The 20,312-nt window shown below is 41.5% G+C and overlaps 1 protein-coding gene across 1 annotated transcript in view; it reads left to right on the forward strand.

Annotated features, from left to right (window-relative positions):
• The first annotated feature begins 660 nt into the window (after positions 1-660).
• The window catches only part of OXCT1 (3-oxoacid CoA-transferase 1), an 85,926-nt gene continuing 66,274 nt past the window's right edge, over positions 661-20,312 (forward strand). Inside the window, exons 1-5 of the mRNA XM_037373736.1 lie at positions 661-871; positions 3,721-3,829; positions 5,218-5,308; positions 17,439-17,574; positions 20,095-20,244. Coding sequence (XP_037229633.1) covers positions 788-871; positions 3,721-3,829; positions 5,218-5,308; positions 17,439-17,574; positions 20,095-20,244 — 570 coding nt within the window. The 5' untranslated portion in view covers positions 661-787. The remainder of the gene's footprint in view (positions 872-3,720; positions 3,830-5,217; positions 5,309-17,438; positions 17,575-20,094; positions 20,245-20,312) is intronic.

The raw sequence follows: 20,312 nt of genomic DNA on the forward strand, positions 1-20,312 counted from the left end.
TGGCATCCAAGCACCCTGCAGGGAACATGTGCTTACCAGAGCGGGCTCACCCCGAGGGCTGCACACTGGAAACTTCCCCACTCAAAGCCCCTGTCCTTCCTGTAGCTCCTGTGCTGTTAGTCCTTGGTCACAAAGGACAGGATTGTAAGGATAGGACAGGATTGTATTCAAGCCACCTTGACTTCACGGGGAGATGCCTGTCTGTGATGGTGCATCGGAGTTGTCCGTCTGTGGAAGCAGTGGAGCGTCAGGAGGAACGCAGGGACCCCCCGCCCTTTACAGCTGAAGTGACCGCAGCAGCGGTGGGTTTGCCCACGCCTGTTGCCCGTGGGCCTGAGGGTTCCTAAGAGCAAAAGGGCTGTCAGAGGGCTGGAGCACGGGCTGCTTCGGCCCCCCCGAGCCTCCGGGAGCGCGGGCAGCTTCCCCCGGCCCGGCCCTGCCGCCGTGGGACAGCGCCCGGGCCTGTCTCCCTGCGCTCGGCAGCCGCGGGGCGGCTGGACAGCTCTCCCGCCGCCCGGCCTGGGCCGCCGCCCGGGGGGCGCCGCCGGTGTCGGGGAGCGGGCCGGCTCCCCTCAGTGGGCGGCCCCTCGTCCCTCCGGCGGCCCCGCCTCGGCCGCGACCGACGTCAGTGGCCGTCGGGGCCGAGCCCCTCGCCCGCCCCCGCCCGCGCGCCCCGCCGTCCCGCCCGCTCCCGCTTCCCGCGCCCGGCGTTGGACAGCGGCAGCCACCGCCTCGGCCCGGCCCGCCGCCCCGCCGCCGCCCTCCTCGGGAGCCGCGCAGCGCGAAGATGGCGGCGTACAAATTCCTCCTGCCGCCGCTCAGCCTCCGGATCCTCCGTCCCGCCGCGCGGGCGCGGGGCGCCGGGGCTCAGGTAGGGCGAGGGGCGGGGGCAGCCGGAGCGCCGGGCCGCCGCTCGCCCGCGCTGCCCCTGTAGCGGCCGGGCTCCGCCGGCGGGCCGCGCCCCCTCCGCGGCCCCCTGCCCGCCGGGCCTTCGCCGCCGCCCGCCCCTGCGGCGGTGACCTTGGCTGGGTACCGGCCGCGGAGGGGCCGCCGCCGCTGGGGGTGGACGCCTCCGGCGGGGGGGCGAGGCGCGCGGGGCCCGCAGCCCCGGGAGGGTGTTGTGGCCCCGCGGCAAGTGATGGGCTTTTGTCTTCTGCGAACGGGAGGGCTTCGGCCCGCCGGAGGCCCGCGGGCGCTGCGGAAGGCGGGCGGCGGGGGGAAGGCAGAGCGTGGCCCCGGGGTAGGCCCGGCCCCGGCGGCGGGTCGGGATGCCGTGAGCTTGGGGGACCGGCCTGGAGGTTTGGCTGTGGGGTGTAATGTGGTGGGCTGTTTTATTTCCCCCGCGTTTGAAGTCGCAGCGCGATTGCGGTGTGTTACGGTGTATTTCCATCTTGGTGTCACCGCGTCGGCCTGCCCGGGGGGTGGGCTGCAAGGTGTCGCAGGGAGGGCCGGGGTGGTGAGCACAGCTCCCTGTAGGGCTGTCGGCCGACGTGTGTTGGCTGTGCAGCTGGCTCGCTTGCTTTGCTCTTCGTGGGGCGAAGCTTCTGCCAAACGTGGCTGTTCAGTGGGTTTCCAGCCCACGTGTAACCAGAGCTAACTTAATTTTTCATCTCTTCAGCCAGAATTGCTTCTGTGGCTTTTCTTGTTTTAGTTGAAACAGCTCATCTGCTCTCCTGTTCATGCCCACGTTTACTCTTTCTGGTGTCCTTATGGCCAAATAATCATAGCTCTTTTAGTCTTTGTTATGTTAAGTTGCATTTTGCTCTTCTGTAAGATTTACTTCAATTTTGATGATTATCCTAGGAGCTAGCTGTCCTCCTGTTCCTTCTCTCTTAAGCCTGGGCTGCCAGCTCCTGAGGTCTTAGCTTGCTGCCCCGGTGTGCAGAGGAGTGTGGGTGATCCCTGGCACCTCTGCTCCCTGAAAGCCCATGGCTTAAAAGGCAGAGTGGGTGGGAAAGGGACTGAGGAGAATGTATTTGGTGTAGAAGGGCAGATACCCCCCATCAGAGGCATCCAACCTGGGAATGCGTGTGTATGTACCTGCTGCTCTGTTGTTCCCCACTGTTGCAGGTAGTCGGGGAGATTAAAGAAAAGGCACTGTGTGGTCTCTAAAATATTTATTTCCCTGTGTGTGGGTACAGGGACATGGCAGTGGCCTGGCTTCTCTCTGGCCCTGGCCCTCATGCCTGCTTGCAGCCCTGTTGTACGAGGGCTCCCAAGCCTGCCAGCACTCTGTAGTCATTTTGTTGCTTGCCTACCAAGTGTGCCCAGAAGGGACACTCTTGGCAGTCTTACTATAATGATGAAAAAATGTTTCTGGAAGAAACGGTCGTGGTATAATTGAGCATGGGGAAGGGTCTTTTACCTGTTCTCACCTGGCACTCACTGTTCCTTATGACCCAGGTACTGATTTTTTTTTTTCTTTTTTTTGAGCCCATCAAAGCAGGGGAACATCAGTGTTCCCATTGGGGAGGAGATAAGCCTTCATTCAGAAAGTTTTTCTTAATATTCAGTATAAACTCTTGCAGCCTTAATTATATAAAGAAGGCAGTTTGTGTTATCTTGAGAGTGAGCTAAAAATTATTGCCCTGGTAGTAAAAGGCAATAAAGGCCAAAAAAAAAAAAAAAAGGCAACTTTTTTTAGGGAAGAATTAGGCTATTGTCTTTAAAACATGTGTAGATTAACTTATTTATTATTTATTTATTCATTCTTCTCCCTCTTTCCCACTTTAAAATTTCTCACTTCTGTTACCAAATTAGAAATGGAAACACCATAGGTAGTATTTTGACTTCCAAATCCTGTCAATTTATGGAGACTGTGTCCATGTCGTGACTTAAATGTCAGTTGCTCCTGGTGCATTGACAGTACTTGATTACTATTATTGCATGGTAGTATTAGTGGGAAATACTTCAAGAAGGGGAAAAAATAAACAAAAAAAAGGTAACTGTGACCTAAGAATATAATAGATGAGTTATGATGGTGACTGTGCAATGGCTTTGCACTGTGATATTTCATTTTGAGTGTGGGAACTGTATTGATTACCCTCTTGCCCTCCCTATTTCATCTGTTTGTTGGAGGCTCCCTGATTCTGGGCTGTTCTTCAACAACACGAAGGACTCTAAGACTGTGTTAGGAATCTGGGGGAATGTTCACTCCATTCAAGGGAGCCCGTGCTTACTGTACTGCCAGCGTAGTGCTGTACTTCATGTTGTTCCTTGGCCTCCAGTCAAATTCTGTGGTGGTTTTGGCTCTCTGCTTCAGTAATTTCTGGTTATGTTTACTGTCTGGATATCTTTGAAGCTACAAGTAGCAATATATAGGTTAGAGCAGCCTTTGGGTTGCTCTAACTCATGCTGAGGAATTGCATTTCTGAATCTGTTCACAGTAAGTCACAATTTGTCAACAGTTTAGGATAGAATTCGGAAATTTAAAAACTGTTTGGATATTGTCAAATTGATGCAACTCATATAAAGCCTAGAGCCTTCTTAATACATATGAATGTCATAAAATATGGGTGATGTGGGGGATAGACAGACAACAGAGTCTTTGTTTTGGAGATTTGAACCATTCCCTCACCAGCAATGTTTAGTGTTTACATTAGTGATTATTTTTTTATATATATATTTCTGCCCTTATCTAGCCAGAGGGTTGGTCTTCATTATAAAGTTACTGTGTAATGCTTTTTATTCATTCGTTTGTTTCTTTTAATGTTGTTCCAGATTTCTGGATGCTATTTTTCTACCAGCTCTCATCACAACAGCAAATTTTACACTGATCCTGTTGAAGCTGTAAAAGATATACCCAATGGGGCAACTATACTTGTTGGTGGTAAATATTTAAATTCTTTATGGATGCAATCACATTCTATTAATGAGATACTTCTTATCATTTTACTGTGTTGCTTTTAATATTAATTAGTGAATCCATATGCTTGTGTGGGTATATTAAATAAGTGATTTCCTACCCTGCTAATGAGGGGCAGACTCCTTCAGGGAGAAAATCCCGGTTTGTTTCTAGGGCAGGAAAAAAGCCTCAGAAAAATAATGAGTATTTTTTCCCCACTAGTGAAGTGTTAGGCTTACTTGTGACAGTTTGAATGCAGAAAATCCACTTGGTCTTTTTCAAGTTAGCACTGATATTTCAGATGGTGAAGAAGTAAAATGTGATGGATTATTCTGATTGCAGCATTCTTTGTATTCTGTTACCTGCGTAGTCACTGGGTCTCTGTGACCTTGAACAAATCGCCTAATCTGTTTCTGGCTGTAGGAAGTGTAGGTAATACTTATCTACGTTACACTAAAGAGTTATAGTGGTGTTTCCAGAAGTTAAGAAGTTGTGTCATACTGGCTTTCACTGTGACTCAAGCTTTTGAATATTCTAGATGATTTTCACAATTTCATGTCATTGAATCTACTGAAAGAAAAGTTATGCCTCTATTTAGTATGTTGTGAGTGATTTTTGTAATGAAGAAGTAAGGAATGTAATGTAAAGCATGGGAAACCTCACTGGATATGTATAATGAGGTAAAATACCTTCTAGGAAGAATGATTGTATTTATTTTTTTTTTTTGGTGGAACAAAATGTCTGAAGCTAAGTGGCTGGGAAGGAAACAGTAGTAGTTGTACAGTTAGAGCCTGGCCTGAGACTTAGCTGCCTTGAATGTGGCATGGTATTTCATCTTAGGCATACTGAGTTCTTGCATAATATGTAGGAGTGTGAGGCACCTCAGCCTCGGTGGAGATCTGGGTTACCGGGCTTCTAGTTACACATCTTCCCGAGAGCATTAAGATTCCCAGATTTTTATCATCTTACTATGGGCTAGGCTGTATGGGAGAACTTGCTTCTCCTGTTTGACATTGTTGTGAGCAGCAAGAAACTGAAGGTTAGTGTGGTAGAAGGAGGAATAAGGAGCACAGTGATTAGGACACACATCAGTAGAGCCAAGGTCCTGGAGCTCTTCTCCAAAGGCCATTTGTGTGTGAACAGACCCCTGATGGCTAAGTGGCTTTCATTCAAACTGGGAAGCATCTAGTGACTGGGAGATTCCAGTACTAGGGTACATCTCCTTCCAGAAGTGTTGGTTTATTTAGCCAACTAAGGAACTTGTTCTACTCAGAAAAGATTTTTGATTAAACAGTGCATGTTCTCAGACTTCTGATTAATCTATGTTCTTTCAAACACTTGTTACATATTAAATTTTCTTTTATTTTATGTAGGTTTTGGATTGTGTGGGATTCCTGAAAACCTCATCGGGGGTTTACTGAAGACTGGAGTGAAGGAAATAACGGCAGTCAGTAATAATGCAGGGTAGGTATTTATATGTTGGTGGTTTAATAAGTACGGACTAAATACTCTGTTCATGTGAAAAGGCTGATATATATGAAAAAGTCTTACTTTTCATAGTAAGAGTTTTCATATTAACCACACAGCTTTGTTTGAAAGTCTAATTTTTGGAATAAGCCCAGAAAGTATGGTACTCTACGTATACTCAGCTTTGTCCGGGAGTAGTTGTCACTGGTGTAAACAGTTGCAGTTATGCATATTTATATATATTTAACTGGTTGACTGTAACTGAAAATTCTGAGTTAGATGCTTTAAATGTAGTATCAGTGGTTTTATTGCGTGTGTGTGAAGTTTAAAATAGGGATTATTTTTTTTTAAACTGCAGTTTGGTGCTTTCTGACCATCTTGCTGTAATTCTGTTACTTGGAAAAAAAACCCCAAACCCCAGACCACACAACAGTGGAGAATTTTTATGATGAAAGAATGGAGAGCCTTTTTAATGGGTCTTGAAATTTTTTATTTACTTTTTAAAGTGTTTACCCGTTAAGAAATTCATGTGGGGTTGGCAGTGAGGATAATTCTTTCATTATTATAATTATTATAATTAGTATTATAATATTATATAATTTCTCAACTTCTCATTAGGGCTAATTTTTACACAAGCTATTAATTGCAGTAGACTCCACAATACCTAACGATCATCATATAGAGGAATAACCACAGCCATTTCTGTTGTGCATTGATAAAAATTGAATTGATAAAATAGAAGTGCATTGATAAAATAGAAATGACATTAAATAAAAATACTTACATGCAGGATATAATAACTTGTATTTGAAGGTAGCCTGGTCAATAAGACTGGTGTTCTGTTCCTTGTAGTGTTGTTGGATGACTAGCATCTACAGGTGGCCCTAACCTTGTGACTTATCCTATTAAATGTCACCTTCAGCAACATAATAATTCCAGTGTAATCTAGTTCATGTAGATTTAAAGAATATTGGAAGACTGATGTCTCCTTGTGGCATTTTACTTTAGCAAATCTTCTTTGATTAGGGAGCTTATTCTCAACTCTACTGTCATGTGAAAGAGGAGTCTTCTCATAGCTGGATGTACTGAGGTTATACAGCCCAGTTTTTCAGGAAGATAGTGTGAGCATTCTTTCCAGTTTGTTCTTTTTTGTTTGTTTGTGGGTTTTTTTAGATAATGTTGCTTACTTTCAGCACATGATAGTATCTGTGTTATCACATTTTCTGTGAATTTTTACTTTTGAATGCTGTATTTGTCGTGAAATAATAATGAGAATTTTGTATTGTTTTCACAGAACATCATTAACATTTACAATTATGAGCCCTTTCCATGGGTTGGAAGTCTCCCATCTGTCCTGCAGAAGCTCAACCTTTATCCAATTTCAGAACGAGAGCTGTGCGGGGCAGAGGGGACAGTCACTAGCAGACTTTTCTTCTGTACCTACATTAGAATAAAAGAGAAGTTTATGTGAGTCAGGAAGGTTGATTGTGTATAAAGAACTTTGTTCTTCATACAAAATGAAAATAGATGTCAAACCTTGCTGCTTCAATTCCTTCAGCCTTGCCAAAGAAGTGAATTAAATGGGATTTACCTAATAATGCTTTGTGCTGTTTTCAGCTGCATCATTACAGCTCCCAGTCTGTTTTGTTTTTAACCCGGCTGTATTTAGTGTAAGTTAAAACCAAAATGCTACTAAAACCACACAGGTTTAGTTTACATATGTGTATATATATATATATATATATATATATAAGGCTTCTGAGACTGAAGTTCACAGTATGTTGACCTTCATTTTTTTCCAGTGCTTCATGCTTGCCATTGCCCATTCATTGGATAACAGATATGATTTTTATTTGTATTTGACATACGCAGTCAAATGCAAGCTCCTTAGACTCTTGTGGGAAACAATTTCTGCTGGATAATAAAAAGGAGAGAGAAAAAGACAGAAATAATTTTGAGTGGAGAGACCAATCACTTAGAGATCATTTACTTTCCTCATACTCTTATTTCTGAATGACACACATATATGTAGAGAGATTGTACAAATGTTCCTGGGAGGGAGGTGAGGGTTTGAATGTGAGGAAGAGTGAAGAGAGCAGCGTTGTGGAACAGAATGGAGGAGATAACATTTTGTATTGTATTCTACATGTAGTTGGTGGTGTTACAGGTTAAGAGTTAATTTTGCTTGAAATATTGCCAACTTCCCTGAAAATTCTTTGGATATGAAACATTTGGTTTCTGGCAGGAAAGCAAAATTTAATTCTTTTTTATTGAAACTAATTTTCCATGAACATTCATGGAAGTCCAGTAAGCTTCTCACAGAACAGTGTGATGATTTGAAAATGCCCAAGGGCATCTAGGCTTTTCATAAAATCTGGTTTGCAAAATCCTGCTTTTGCTCTCATGTTGAACAGTATAATTATTTTGAAATGAAATTAATAATATAATCTCATATTTTGATTTTATTTATTGTATTACTATTACATGGAATGTAGCTGCTATAGTTTGGTAGGGTGTAAGGAGCTAGGTTGAAGTACAGATGTTGTCATTAACAAACTCATTACAGTGATTGTTACCATTTAAGCATCTTCTAATACCATGCAAAAAGTATTGTGATACTATCAAGTATTGCAATACTAAGAAATGGATTTTAAAACTAAAGTAGCACAGCAATCCTATACCCTGCAGCAAAAAGGTGAATTGTTTCTGTAATCTTGACATGTCAGGTGCTTTGTGGGATGAATAATTTGCCGCTTTCCAAGATGCCTCAGGATTCAGGGTGTTTTGCTTTGGTGCTGCTGCAGTGTTTGTGTTGCAATCAATGACCTGCTGTGTTTCATCTTCCTGACTGCAGCTGTTTTCTCCAGCTCTTCCAGCGAACAGGAGGTAATTGGTTGTGGTTAGGTTTTCTCATCCTGCAGTGGGTTAGCAGGCAACCTGTAAAATTGGTGCAGGGAAGGAGCCAAGTACTTAGGCAGCCAGCCTACTCGGGAGAACAGTGCAGCCACATGGATTAAGTCACATGTCTTTCAGTACACGTGAACCACAAAATGTGTTACAGAGCTATCTGTTTATAACTAAAATAGCAGCAGTGGAGACAGTGCTTCACTTATATCTAGGAGGAAGCAGTAATTAGGAAGTCCTGAAGCCCTCTTCCCAACTCTCTTTTAGCTGGCAAGAAGGTTCAGCAAAGCCTAGAAATGCTTGGCAGTGTCAAGGAACAGCTTTAAAGGAGTAGGATGTTCACAAGTTCACACAGCACTTTTCTGTTCTGCAGTGTAATACGGAGGAGATTCCTTCTGCAAATCCTTGTTCAAATCATGTAGTTGCTGGCAGGTTAAGTCCTTGTTTTGACCTTTGAAGGGCTTGCCAAGGACAGGTTGTACAGTAGTGTCTGGGGTGCTCTTAGGCACCCTGGTTAGAAACATCATCCTGCTAAATTTACTGTCACTGTGCATTATGCTACTGCACGTACTATGTCCTAGCTAGTGAAATGGCACCTTTAAGAGTAGTTACTCTTTTGCCAAGCCAAACAAGGCAAAGTGTTTGAAAGGGAAGCAGTACAAATATCCAGTATCTCTGGTATTTGCACTATTTGCTGCAGGGGTAACTGGAGCTTGTGAACCAGGGAGATAAGTGAAAGATATCATGGTGGGAGGATGTGCTGCTAAAATACAACCTCTGACACCTTCCCTTGTAACTTATATTTGTGTTGTTTGTATTTCAAATGCGTCCTTTAGGCTATGTTATTATAAGCCCTTTATATTTAGAGGATTCTATCTCATTAAGCTACTAAAATCCATTTTATTAAATTTTTGCTGCCTTATTGTTTATATTTGGTTTGTTCCATATACATCAGGAGGTCCTTATTTTAAACCTTGATTCAGTAAATTCTCAAATAGTTGTGATTAGTATACAGTATCTCTGCATAGCTGTTTTTTCATCTGCTTGTGACTTTGTGGTATCTTGTTGCTTACTGATTTCAAATTACAGTAGACTTGGATGTTTCAGGTTAGCTTATGGTAAGACTTCCCTAACGCAGGCTGTCAGACCTATGGTTTCAAGATCTGTGTTGCAACAAAAACTATGTTGTTGTCAGCATAGCCAAATATTTAAAATGAAAGGTTAAGAAATGGGCACCAACTTACTATTTTTAATTAATTTTGGGTAATGAAATGGATAACTGATTTTGGCTATAATAACACCTGAGATCAACATTTTCATTCTATCTCTTGCCACCTCAATAGGCTGAATTTATGCTTGCTAAAAATGAAGTCCATTACTTGTGGTAGCTGTGCATGTGGTTTGACTTGTATCAAATAAGCTACTTCCATCTGGGCTTTGTCTGCTTTTGAGACTTAAATATGCAATTTTTTTGAATGCGATAGTCTTGAACAGTAGGGTTTTGCTTACAGTAAAAACTGAGCAGTGACAGTTAATACCTTAATTACTAATCACCTGAGTGGTCATCTGAACGGAGATTGACAGCATACTGTCAGATTATCATAGATTCAGACTGACTGCTTAAAAGGCATTACCAGCTTTTTGAACTTTTAGTCTCTGTGCTCTTTTTGAAGTTCTTTGATGTTAGAATGCTACACATTAGTAAGGAGAAAATAGCTTTGAGATAAACATTTGAACTGTTGGCCATGATGCATGAGTGCACTGTTACTTAGCTCTGTTGAAAGTAATATCCTGGTTTTCCTAATGGGCTATTTGCATTTGCCAAGTCTGCACGTAAGGTGCTACTCTATGGCATCAGATGCAATGGTAAACTTACTGCACCCCATGTTTTAAAGCACAAAAGATATTCTTGTGTTCTTAACAACTAAATACTTTGAATTTAAGGCAGGATTGATAAATGTTATATACAATAAAGTTTAAGGTTATCTCATTTTTCAGTTACTGCTCTGAATTGTATGTTTCGGTTAAAACCAGAATGGGTCTGCCATTTTTGCCACAGACTCCCTGTTTTTCTTGCATATGTAACTCCTATGGCTTAATTCCGCCCTTATTACTTTCATATATACATATATGTTATGTGCTTTATATTTTTATATTTCTTATATAAAAGCTACTGTCAGGTGGAAGTTGCATGCCAAATTTGCGGAAAAGTGAGAAGTTTATTCACGTATTATAAGGTGCCAAGTGGTTTTAATGGCATGAATTTGACAATCCCTTGATTGAGAGCTAAAATGTAACTGAAGAAGTTCACAAGGGACTGGGAAGAAAGCATGTATTACACAGAGTTGTGATCAGGGTAATGCTCAGAATATCTTACATTGTGTGTCGTTTTTGTATATGCATAAGGAATTGTTTAAACATCCCAAACAAAATGTACTTTCAGAAGTAAAATACAAGGTCACCAATGACTCATTTCTCTTGGGGAAGAGAGAAGAGCGGAATTAGGTAAAATCTCATGCGTGGCAAGCTGCCAAAATAATGAGGCAAGGTATATAAGATATTTTCAGTGTTAAGTTGATTAATTGAAGCAGTTTACTCATCTCCATTCTTAGTAAAAAAATCTTAGTAAAAAATCACATGCCTTATTACACTGTTAAATTGGTGACACTGTGTGAACTGCAAATCCCTGAAAATCTGACCAGATCATCTTGCTAATTTTAGTTGGAGGTTATTTGGGATTTTGGCAGGGCAAATTGTACTAAACTATGCACTACATGGAACTACTGAGAAATCAGCTGTAGTGACAACTTCCTGGTTGTAATTACAAAGAAAGACAAAATAGGTATAGAACTCTGCATGGTCGAGGAACTGTGTCAACTTGGTTTTAGAAAAGTGACAGTAAAAGCTAAACCTAGCTTTCAGCCAGGAGGCTTTTGAAGTATGACACATTCATGATTTATCAGATGAAGTCTATACCGTATAACTTCACTGTGAAGGAAAAATATGGTAAATTATAAAAGTTCTGAATAGGATTGTTTTATTTGTTCTAAAAACCCCACAATATGCCATTTCATAGCAAATAGGAACGTGGAAAGAGGAGACCTTGCTACTGATGTAACCATGCAATGTACAGCACTTGTCCTTTTCAAAAACTATCTGCCTTTGCAACTTTTTGATGGGCTTGGCCTATATGATTGCACCTTCATTCTTACAGGAGTGGAGCATCGTTTCTGGAGGAGAATGACAGCGATAGAATACTGCCATTTTGCTGTGAGGCTGAAGTTTGTTGAGATGAAGTTATTGGAGCAGGGAGGACAGGGTTGCCCAAGAAAGCTTTAGCAGCAGAGGGAGAAGAGTGCAGTGCAAACACTGCAGAGAAGGAGCAGAGGCAGTTTAAGGCTCAGTCATGCCAACCTGCACGTAGGGCTTTGTGATTCCTGGCAGCTGTGGGCTTCCTTGTATTCTTTCTTTCTCCTCTCAAAGTGGAAGAAGTCTCAGGCTGCTGAGCTCGGGGAGACTCAGTGCAGTTTCTTTCGTCCTTTGCCGTGGGGTGAAAAGGTGGTGAGACAGCACCTTTCTGTGGTTTCTGGGGGCTGTGACCCACTGCCCTGTTTTCTGTCCTACCTCTTCCTTCTCCTGACCAGGACTGCCTTAACATATGTGAGCACCCCATACTTTTCCTCCTCTTTTCTCAGTCACCTTCCCTCATAGAGCTTCTGTCTCTTTTCTGCTTTCCATTAAGCAGTTACCATTAGGACAGATAAGAAAATACCCTAGGAAAAAGGAAAGAGAAAAGGTGGCCGAAGACAGTGTCTCAAGTATTAATAGGTCAAATAAACATTATACCTCTGTCTTATTTACCTTCCTATGAGCTGAATCTGTTTTTCTCTTCATTGGTTGACTCCCATTCCTCATGTTGCCCTCATTCCATGTATCCTGCTGGAAGTGGAGGACAGAAAAGGAGGAAAGACAGAATTTCATCTGAGCTCGCTCCTTAGTAATCTTCCAGTGTAACACATGGGGCATTATTGTGGGACATAGTCTCACTGTTAAGAGCCAGCTAGAAGACTGGGGAAGATGAGTCATCAAGAACTGTTATATGGGTGATTATCCACATTTATTTTACCCTTGTTTGTGCCTGCACTTTTGTTTGGTGTCTTCTGGCAAACACCATCTATTAGGCATCTACTTATTTTCTGCACAAAGGCTATAAAGGATCATTTTTTGGTGCTGCTAGAATTATACTCTATGATTATGTTTGCGGACTTACGAATGTACATCACTAAGGACTCAGATGGTGTCTTCAGCCACATACCTTCTTTCATGTTGGTAAATTTTCGTGCCATAGTCAGGCATCCTTGTGACCCCAGAAGCTTAAGGCTGTGTTACTAAGACATGCCAAAAAGGTAGTGATTGATGCATTCCTTTTAGTTGGGGAGCATATCTGGACATCCCTACAAAGTGTGGGCCTATCAGGAGACGTAACTACATGTAACTTGGGGCAGATCCTTTTGGGGACTGAAAAGTTGATGAGATGAAGCCTCTTTTAAGTGGAGAAGGATAGAGGAAATTGTTTCCCTCTCCACTCCTAACCTCTTGCCGGGAAGACTTCTAGCTCTGGAACAGGTCCATCTGTTACAAGTTTCATGCGTAGTTGTGCAACACTGAGACCTGCTGAATGCCTAGGGAGACTGCTCATGTATCTGCAGAAACTGGCAAGTGTCTTTACAAGACACATTATCTAGCAGTAGCACCAACTATAAATGTGCTTCTTTGCAGCAACAGCAAGTTGCAGAAGACTCTGCCTTCTGCTTGAGGTGGAGTCTTACTCCAGAGTTCTTACTACATGCTTTTCTTTCTCAGTCCATAGCCTTCAGGGGTGATGTAGTTAGCCTCCCATCCTTCCAATCCCCAAATTACAAGGGGAGAAAGATTGGCTAGGACGTCATGTTAGCTCTTCTTTGGCCAATGTGTTTTAATTCTCCAAAACTCAAATATTAATCTTTCATAACCAGTGACTTCTGGTCTTGGTGGGATGTCCCAGAAATATGCAGTGCAGGTCCTGGAGAATCTTTGAACAACAAGTATAGAGGAAGACTTCTTTTTAAGAGATGTTGAATGAATCTCTCATGCTAGTCAATGCAGCTCACCATCAGCTTCCAGTGTTCCCAGTAAGGGCAGCCAGTCTATCCTGACCACCCTCACTTTTCTTAAATACCTATAAACATCTTGACAAGGCAGAGATAGAGCAGAGTGTAATTATCTCCTTTTACTCAAAAAACTCTCAAAAGCCATATTATGTGTCTTGCCAGAGTAGTGTGACGTTCCAAGTCTCCTTTTTTTCTGCATAAGAATGCAAATTTCTGTTCCTTACTTCATCAGGCTGTGCAGGGCTTGTTGGTGTTTGAAGCTTTTATCAGCTTGGAGACTTTGGTAATCTCTTCATCCCTGTGTGCTGTAGAATGTTTTGCTTGAGCCACCAAAGAGGAAGCTCCCAGAGCTGCAAATTACCGTTTATCTGGAGCGCAACATCAACCTGTTGCCTTTGACTACTTCCAGTATACTTGAGATATGTTGACTAGATCTGCCTGGGAGTCATCTTTGGCTGATACTATTTTTTTTTTAATTAAAAAGGGCAGACACAAACTTTTCACAGAAAGGTTTTGTAAGTCTGAGAGGGACAAAACAACAGGAAGGAATGTATTGCTAAACAAGCAGACCTCCTTAATTTTTCTTGTCTGCATCCGTAGAATGGGGAATTTGGGTCATCTATGTTCTTGATGAGTACCAAGTTAGATCTCTTTTCCTGTATCTGTTAATTCAGATTTCATGCTAATACAGAATGATGAAACTTGTAGAAGTCTTTTAACAATTTTGAGGGCAAAAGAACAAATTCTGTGTCTAGCACTAAGGTGTACTTTCACTCTTCTGACAACACACATAACTACATTGACTTCCACCACGCCTTTTTCCTTCCTATCTAGGACAACACATTTTTATTGCACTTACCTTGTTTAAATATTTAAAGGATGGAATCCAGCTTTTAAAATAGATATACAAGATATATTCTTTCCATGAACCCAGTAAAGTATCTTTTTATCGTTACTATTTGATAGGAAGGGCATTGCCCACAAGACAGATATTTTAGCGGTAACATTTTCAGCATAAACATAATTTAAGCTGAAAAGTTCAAGGAAACTTTTGCACTAAAACAACACAACCAAGAAAGCTACAAAATTGGAAAGGGAGAACAAATAACTAACAATAACCATGAAGAATGTTATATTGAAAGTAATTTCCCTAAACCTGCAAAGGGTGGGGAGAACAGGAGTGAAAGCAGCGTTTTCACAGCTGTGTGAAATGTTGCTTAGGACATTCAAATATAAGAAAAAACATAGGAAATGTAAAATAGGCTGAAGTGCCCAAAATGAGTTTTTGGTGGGAGATGAAAACTGATGTGTGTGGACAGAAGAAGGGTTATTTTAGCTGGAAATCTGAATGCAGTTCAAACTGCCCCTGGTTGTTCTTGCACTACAAGGCACCATACATGTTTTTTCAACTTCTGTACTTTTGGTACGCAGTACTCTAGTTACAAACCCAGTAAACTGCCTTCAGATATTGGCTGGTCTGTTACATTTCCTTGCTACCATTTATGATGAGAGGTTGCAGTTCGATGGCTTTCTTGTGAGAGGGATTATCCTGCTTTGAGTAATCCTATACAGGAAATTCAGGCATATATATTTTTATTCATTTTTTTAAAATCCATTTCTTTGCCCACAAGACTCTTCTTTCTACTCTATTCCCATTTCTTTTAGTTTTACACTGCTGGATTTTTTTTCTGTGGGGAGTTAGGAATATGGCTTGTTTTCATGCAGCACTCATTTTCAAGGCTTTGGCACTGCAACACTTCTAACATTGCATCAGTTAGATTTTATTTTTTTTTAATAGGTCAGAGTTGGAGAGTGGAGCAAGCTTTTATAATACACCAAGTTCTTTACAGCTAGAGAACATAGAACAAATTCAGAGAACCAGGTCAGAGAAGCTTGTTTCACTTCCTGTCATGCAGTTTGCAGAACGCCTGAGTATGCATAGAAGTGTGTATCTTCTTAGAATAGTCCTAACCTTAAAATAGTCCTCATTATGCATGCGGTTGAGAAGTATTTGTGACTGCACATCTGTCCTTGCAGCTGTTGTGAGTGTTGTGGTAGAAGGTAAAGAGCTGGTGCTGGTACTGCTCTGCTCAGCCCCTTTCCCTTCACACGCAGCACTGCAGCACATGCTCTGGGGTGTTGGTGCGGGCAGGCAAGAGGATACTGTTGTAAAAATGGGTTCATCATTACCACTTTTATATTTGAAAATTAATACTATATAATAGTGAAATTTTTGAATCTGGCATTTTGAAAGGATGCTACGAGGTCACAGCTGAGATGTCTGACATGGATCCTGAAGTCGTGGAGTACTAACATACATTAATTGAGGTTTAGTTGTAGCTCAGTGAATTCTTTCTTCTGATCTACACTGATTTATTGCGCAAAACAAATACCTCTCAGCTCACTCAGCATTGTATCTTGATTTTTAAGTTGGGGTGGTTTTTTTGCCTTTTTTGAGAAAGATAGGTTTTGAGATTATTTTTTTTTGTATGAGGAGTATAGATTTGTATTACAGTACTTATACAGGTCCCCTTTACATTAATTTTTTCCCGCATCACTGTAGCTTATAAAGCCAGGATTAGGGGATATACTTACTGGTAATTTGGGAAAGGTATAAGGAGGGAGAATAGAGGGAAAGCAGTCTGATGCATTCCTTTCTCCATCTGGTCACTAGTGGAAAGATAGTTAATTTCTGACAGTACCTGGAGAAGGAAGCAATGTTGTAGTCATGGTGGTGTAAAAATACCAGAAGGGTGAGATTTGTATAAGAAGGAGATGTATTTCATTAAAGCAATTAATAGAATTTGAAACTACAAACAACCTTTTTGGAGCTCTTCTTCAGGGGTGGTGTTTTCAATAGGATGCATATATTGTAAGCACATGGGTATGTTAATTACAGCGTGCTGAATACTGGGTGTAATTTCTTAAAGTATTCCTTTACTATTTTTCAGTATTCCTTATCCTGAAGTCTCAAGCCATTGTGTAGATTAAGTCGTACTGAATTGAGGCGACTAGTGGCAGATACACGTCACTTTTTGTGAGGTGCTTCTGTATCATGGCATCTTTCCTGTACTGGGAGTGGAAGATCTGAGTTCTCCACTGATATGTTGCAGACACCAACATACATGTGGAGAAGCTTCGTGTACATGTACCAGTCTGCCAACATCCTCTATAATGTGTTGGAAATGTGAAAGGAACATGCCTTTGTAATAACATCTATATTTATTGCCATTTTTATTTTTTAGCCTTATGTTTTTTTCAAATTGAAATAGCTTTTTTTTAACACAGCCCTTTGGTCACAGGAACTCTTGAAATATATTCTTATCAGTAGACAATACAGGGTGAAAAACATTGCAAAAATGCTAAAGACTAATAGACAGTAATGTCTTTAGGATATCAGAATGTGGAAGCACTGGCACAAGAGAAATGTATGTTAGCTTTGGCATTCAGTTTAAGCTGATATTATGACACAGACAAGAAAATCTTGACTGCAGTAAATCTTTTGCTGGAGTAGACAATTACTAAGAACTGAATTTTTTACTGTAATAAGAAAAGTTAAATCCAAATATTCTCTTACCTTATATGCAAACTAACTCCATAAATATGAGTATGCCTTTCTCCTTGAGCTGCTAAACAATCCCTTACTTTTTTCCTGGGGAGCAAGAGTTTAAATAAAAAATAAGTCTGTGTTCACGCAAAGCCAGGTTGTGCCATGTGAGACTTTTTATTAATTAGTAAGGCTTTTTAAAGAGCAAATATGATAAAAAAAAGTAATTACTTTTTAAGCTGGTATTTGTATCTGTTACATGTGAAATGTTTTTCAAAGGGAATTTGGGATGTATTCAGTGCCTTGGAGGAGGTGAGTCTGAGCACTGGACTTGTAAATTTTACTTGTAGCTTTGATGTTTTCACACTTTAAAGCTGGAATTTGATTTTTGTCTCCCAATTCCTTATGTCTAAAGTGGGGAAATATAACTTTGTTCTATCTTGTTAAGTCATTAAGGTTAATCAAATGCTTTGAATACAACAAAACTGTTATAAATGCTGAGTATTGTCTGGCTTTTTCTACACAGTGTTGACAATTTTGGACTTGGTCTTCTGCTTCAGACTAAGCAGATAAAACGCATGGTGTCATCGTATGTTGGAGAGAATGCTGAATTTGAACGCCAGTATTTATCTGGTGAGCTTGAAGTTGAGCTTACACCTCAGGTAAGGAGCGTCTCTGGGAGGCTGGTTATTTCTTTTCATCGAAAATACTGAGCAGAATAATGTGTAAGTGCTCTTCAAAAATGATTTTGCAATCCCGATGTTTTGCCTGTGTGCAGATGTGCAGTAAAGAGAGATGGCACTTGTAATCTGTGGTGGGTTGACCCTGTCTGGACACCAGGTGCCCACCAAGCTGCTCTCTCACTCCCATCCTCAGCAGGGCAGGATGGGGGATGTAACCAAAGGCTTCTGGGTCAAGGTAAGGACAGGGACAGATCACTCACCGACTACCGTCATGGGCAAAACAGACTCGACTTGGAAAATGAGTTTAGTTTATTACCAATCAAATCAGAGTGGAATAATGAGCAATAAAACTAAATCTTAAAAAAACCACCTCCCCACACCCCTCCCTTCTTCCCAGGTTTAACTTTACTCCCCATTTTCTTTGCCTCAGCACCACAGCGGGACGGGGAGTGGGGATTGTGGTCAGTTTGTCACGCCTTGTCTCTGCCATTGTCTCTGCTGTTATGTCTGCTGCTCCTTCCTCGTCACACTTCCCCTGCTCCAGATGAAGTATTAGTATCAAGTGTACATCTATATATCTGTATAGACATACGTATATGCACACAGATATGTATATTTTATTCTACAGTGTTTAATTTTTGGTAGATTGTGGAAAGACACATGAAGTATGCTCAGTACTGTGGCCCATGTAAGGGGAAAAAAAGTCAGGGCCTTGCGGAATTATTGGCATGTGCTGTTAGGGCTGTGCATGTGCAGTGTGCCATCTAGTGGGTGGGAATCACATTAGAAGATTGCCACTTACAACAGGACAACTCTTTTGGGCTTGCTCATTAAATCCTAATTAAACTAGTCTCTGCATAGTGTTATGAGCCAGTATATACAACTTAACTTTTTCACACCATACTTTTAATTATTTTATCACTGTCAATAATACAGCCTGAATGCAATGAGATCCTGAAATCGTGAGATCGATGACATTCTATTGAGATATAGTTTTGTGAAATTACTGCTCCAGCTTTAAAACCTACAGCATGTTGGTGTGTGGCATTTCCAAAGGTGACACATGGCCTTTGTGCTTTAAACACCTATTCATTTAAGTTTCTAGCAAAAGCACGAGTCTTAAGATTTTATGGAGAAAAGAGTCCTGGGCTCCATGTCATGGGAATGTCTCTTAGAAGCCCAGAGATGGGCAGAAAAGCTCCTTTTAAACCCAGCCGGCCAACATGGAAATAACCAGGCGCTTATGACACCTCATGTTTCAAAAGCTGCACATCTTAAATTTGTTTTTTCCTTCTTTGTACTTAATGTTCAGTGCTTTCGTCTAGAAGACCTGGAACTCCTTAAACAAGTAGTTGGCTATGTAGACTACACAGACTAGCTGTATAGATCCACCATGAAAATACTGGGTCTACAGTGTGAAACGGTAAACAGTAAGGTGAATTAATGACTTGCTAGGAGATGCAGGGATTTGAAATATTTGTGTCAACATAATATAGCCTTTTGGATAATGCACTTCAAGTTTGGCATAAGTTTAGGCAAAATGGGGGACTGTTGTGTCAGGGAGAGGTCATGGTGATGAGATCTTGAAATGCTAGGGCTCATTGGAACACAGGACTTTGTATCATTGCATGGTTTCCATCTGCCTTTTGCCACCATTTTGCGAACCTACCAGAAGTAACTGTTTCAGGGTAACTGGGAAGAATGCAACCTATGTTTTGAAGGCTGTCAAGCTAAATAATTGATTTTGAAAATCTTGTCTTGCTTTGAATCCAGAAAAATACAAAACAGATTTGGGAAGGACACTAATGAAAAGCAGGCAGATGTGTCTTTGGCCGTAAGTCCATAATTAAGGCTGGTGGGGAATTTGGACTGTTAATATCCTTTGTACAGCTGGACACAGAGCAGACTGCAGATGGGGTGGTCAGTAGAGTAGAAAAGCTGTAATGTCAGCTTCTTGGTATTCTTGGCATGGGCAACCCAGATCACTGGACTCCCTCCTCCTTTCTTGATATGCTATGCATGGCTGTTTCAACTTGGAGTACGGTATGAAGTTTTTCTTAAGATGTTGGAGAATGAAACATGAATACGTAGGACCGTTATAAAAGCTTATATATATATATATATATGTATATATATATATAAAAGCTTCTAGCATATGTAGCCAGGTGGAAGACAGAAAAAGAGCTCTACTCTTCCCAGAGTAATGAATTGGGAAACAAGCTGAAGGAGAGGCGGCACAACAATGTGCTGGGGCTTGGGAGTTATGTGATGGTGTGTTCTTGAGCAATTTATGGCCATGTGTGAAGCATTCTTGCTATACTGAGTACCAGTCCCACAAAGGAGAGCTAGAATGGGAGGAAGAAATAGATATGATGGTCTGCTGAGTTCAGAAGGAAAAGCTCCAAATGACAGGATATAAAAATGAGTTCATGCAAGCTATTCATCAAAGTTTAATTTGATACTCCCAAATGACTAGTTCTTAAATATGTTTTCCCATAGGGTACACTTGCTGAACGTATTAGAGCCGGAGGAGCAGGAATCCCAGCATTTTACACCAGTACTGGCTATGGGACACTGGTGCAGGAAGGGGGAGCGCCTATCAAATACAACACTGATGGCACCATTGCCATTGCCAGCCAGCCAAGAGAGGTAAGGTATCTGTTATTAGGAAGCCTTCTGCTTTGAAAACTGAATTTCTTACATATTTCAACATAAAC

The sequence above is a fragment of the Falco rusticolus genome, chromosome Z, assembly GCF_015220075.1.
Source record: "Falco rusticolus isolate bFalRus1 chromosome Z, bFalRus1.pri, whole genome shotgun sequence".
Lineage (NCBI taxonomy): Eukaryota > Metazoa > Chordata > Aves > Falconiformes > Falconidae > Falco > Falco rusticolus.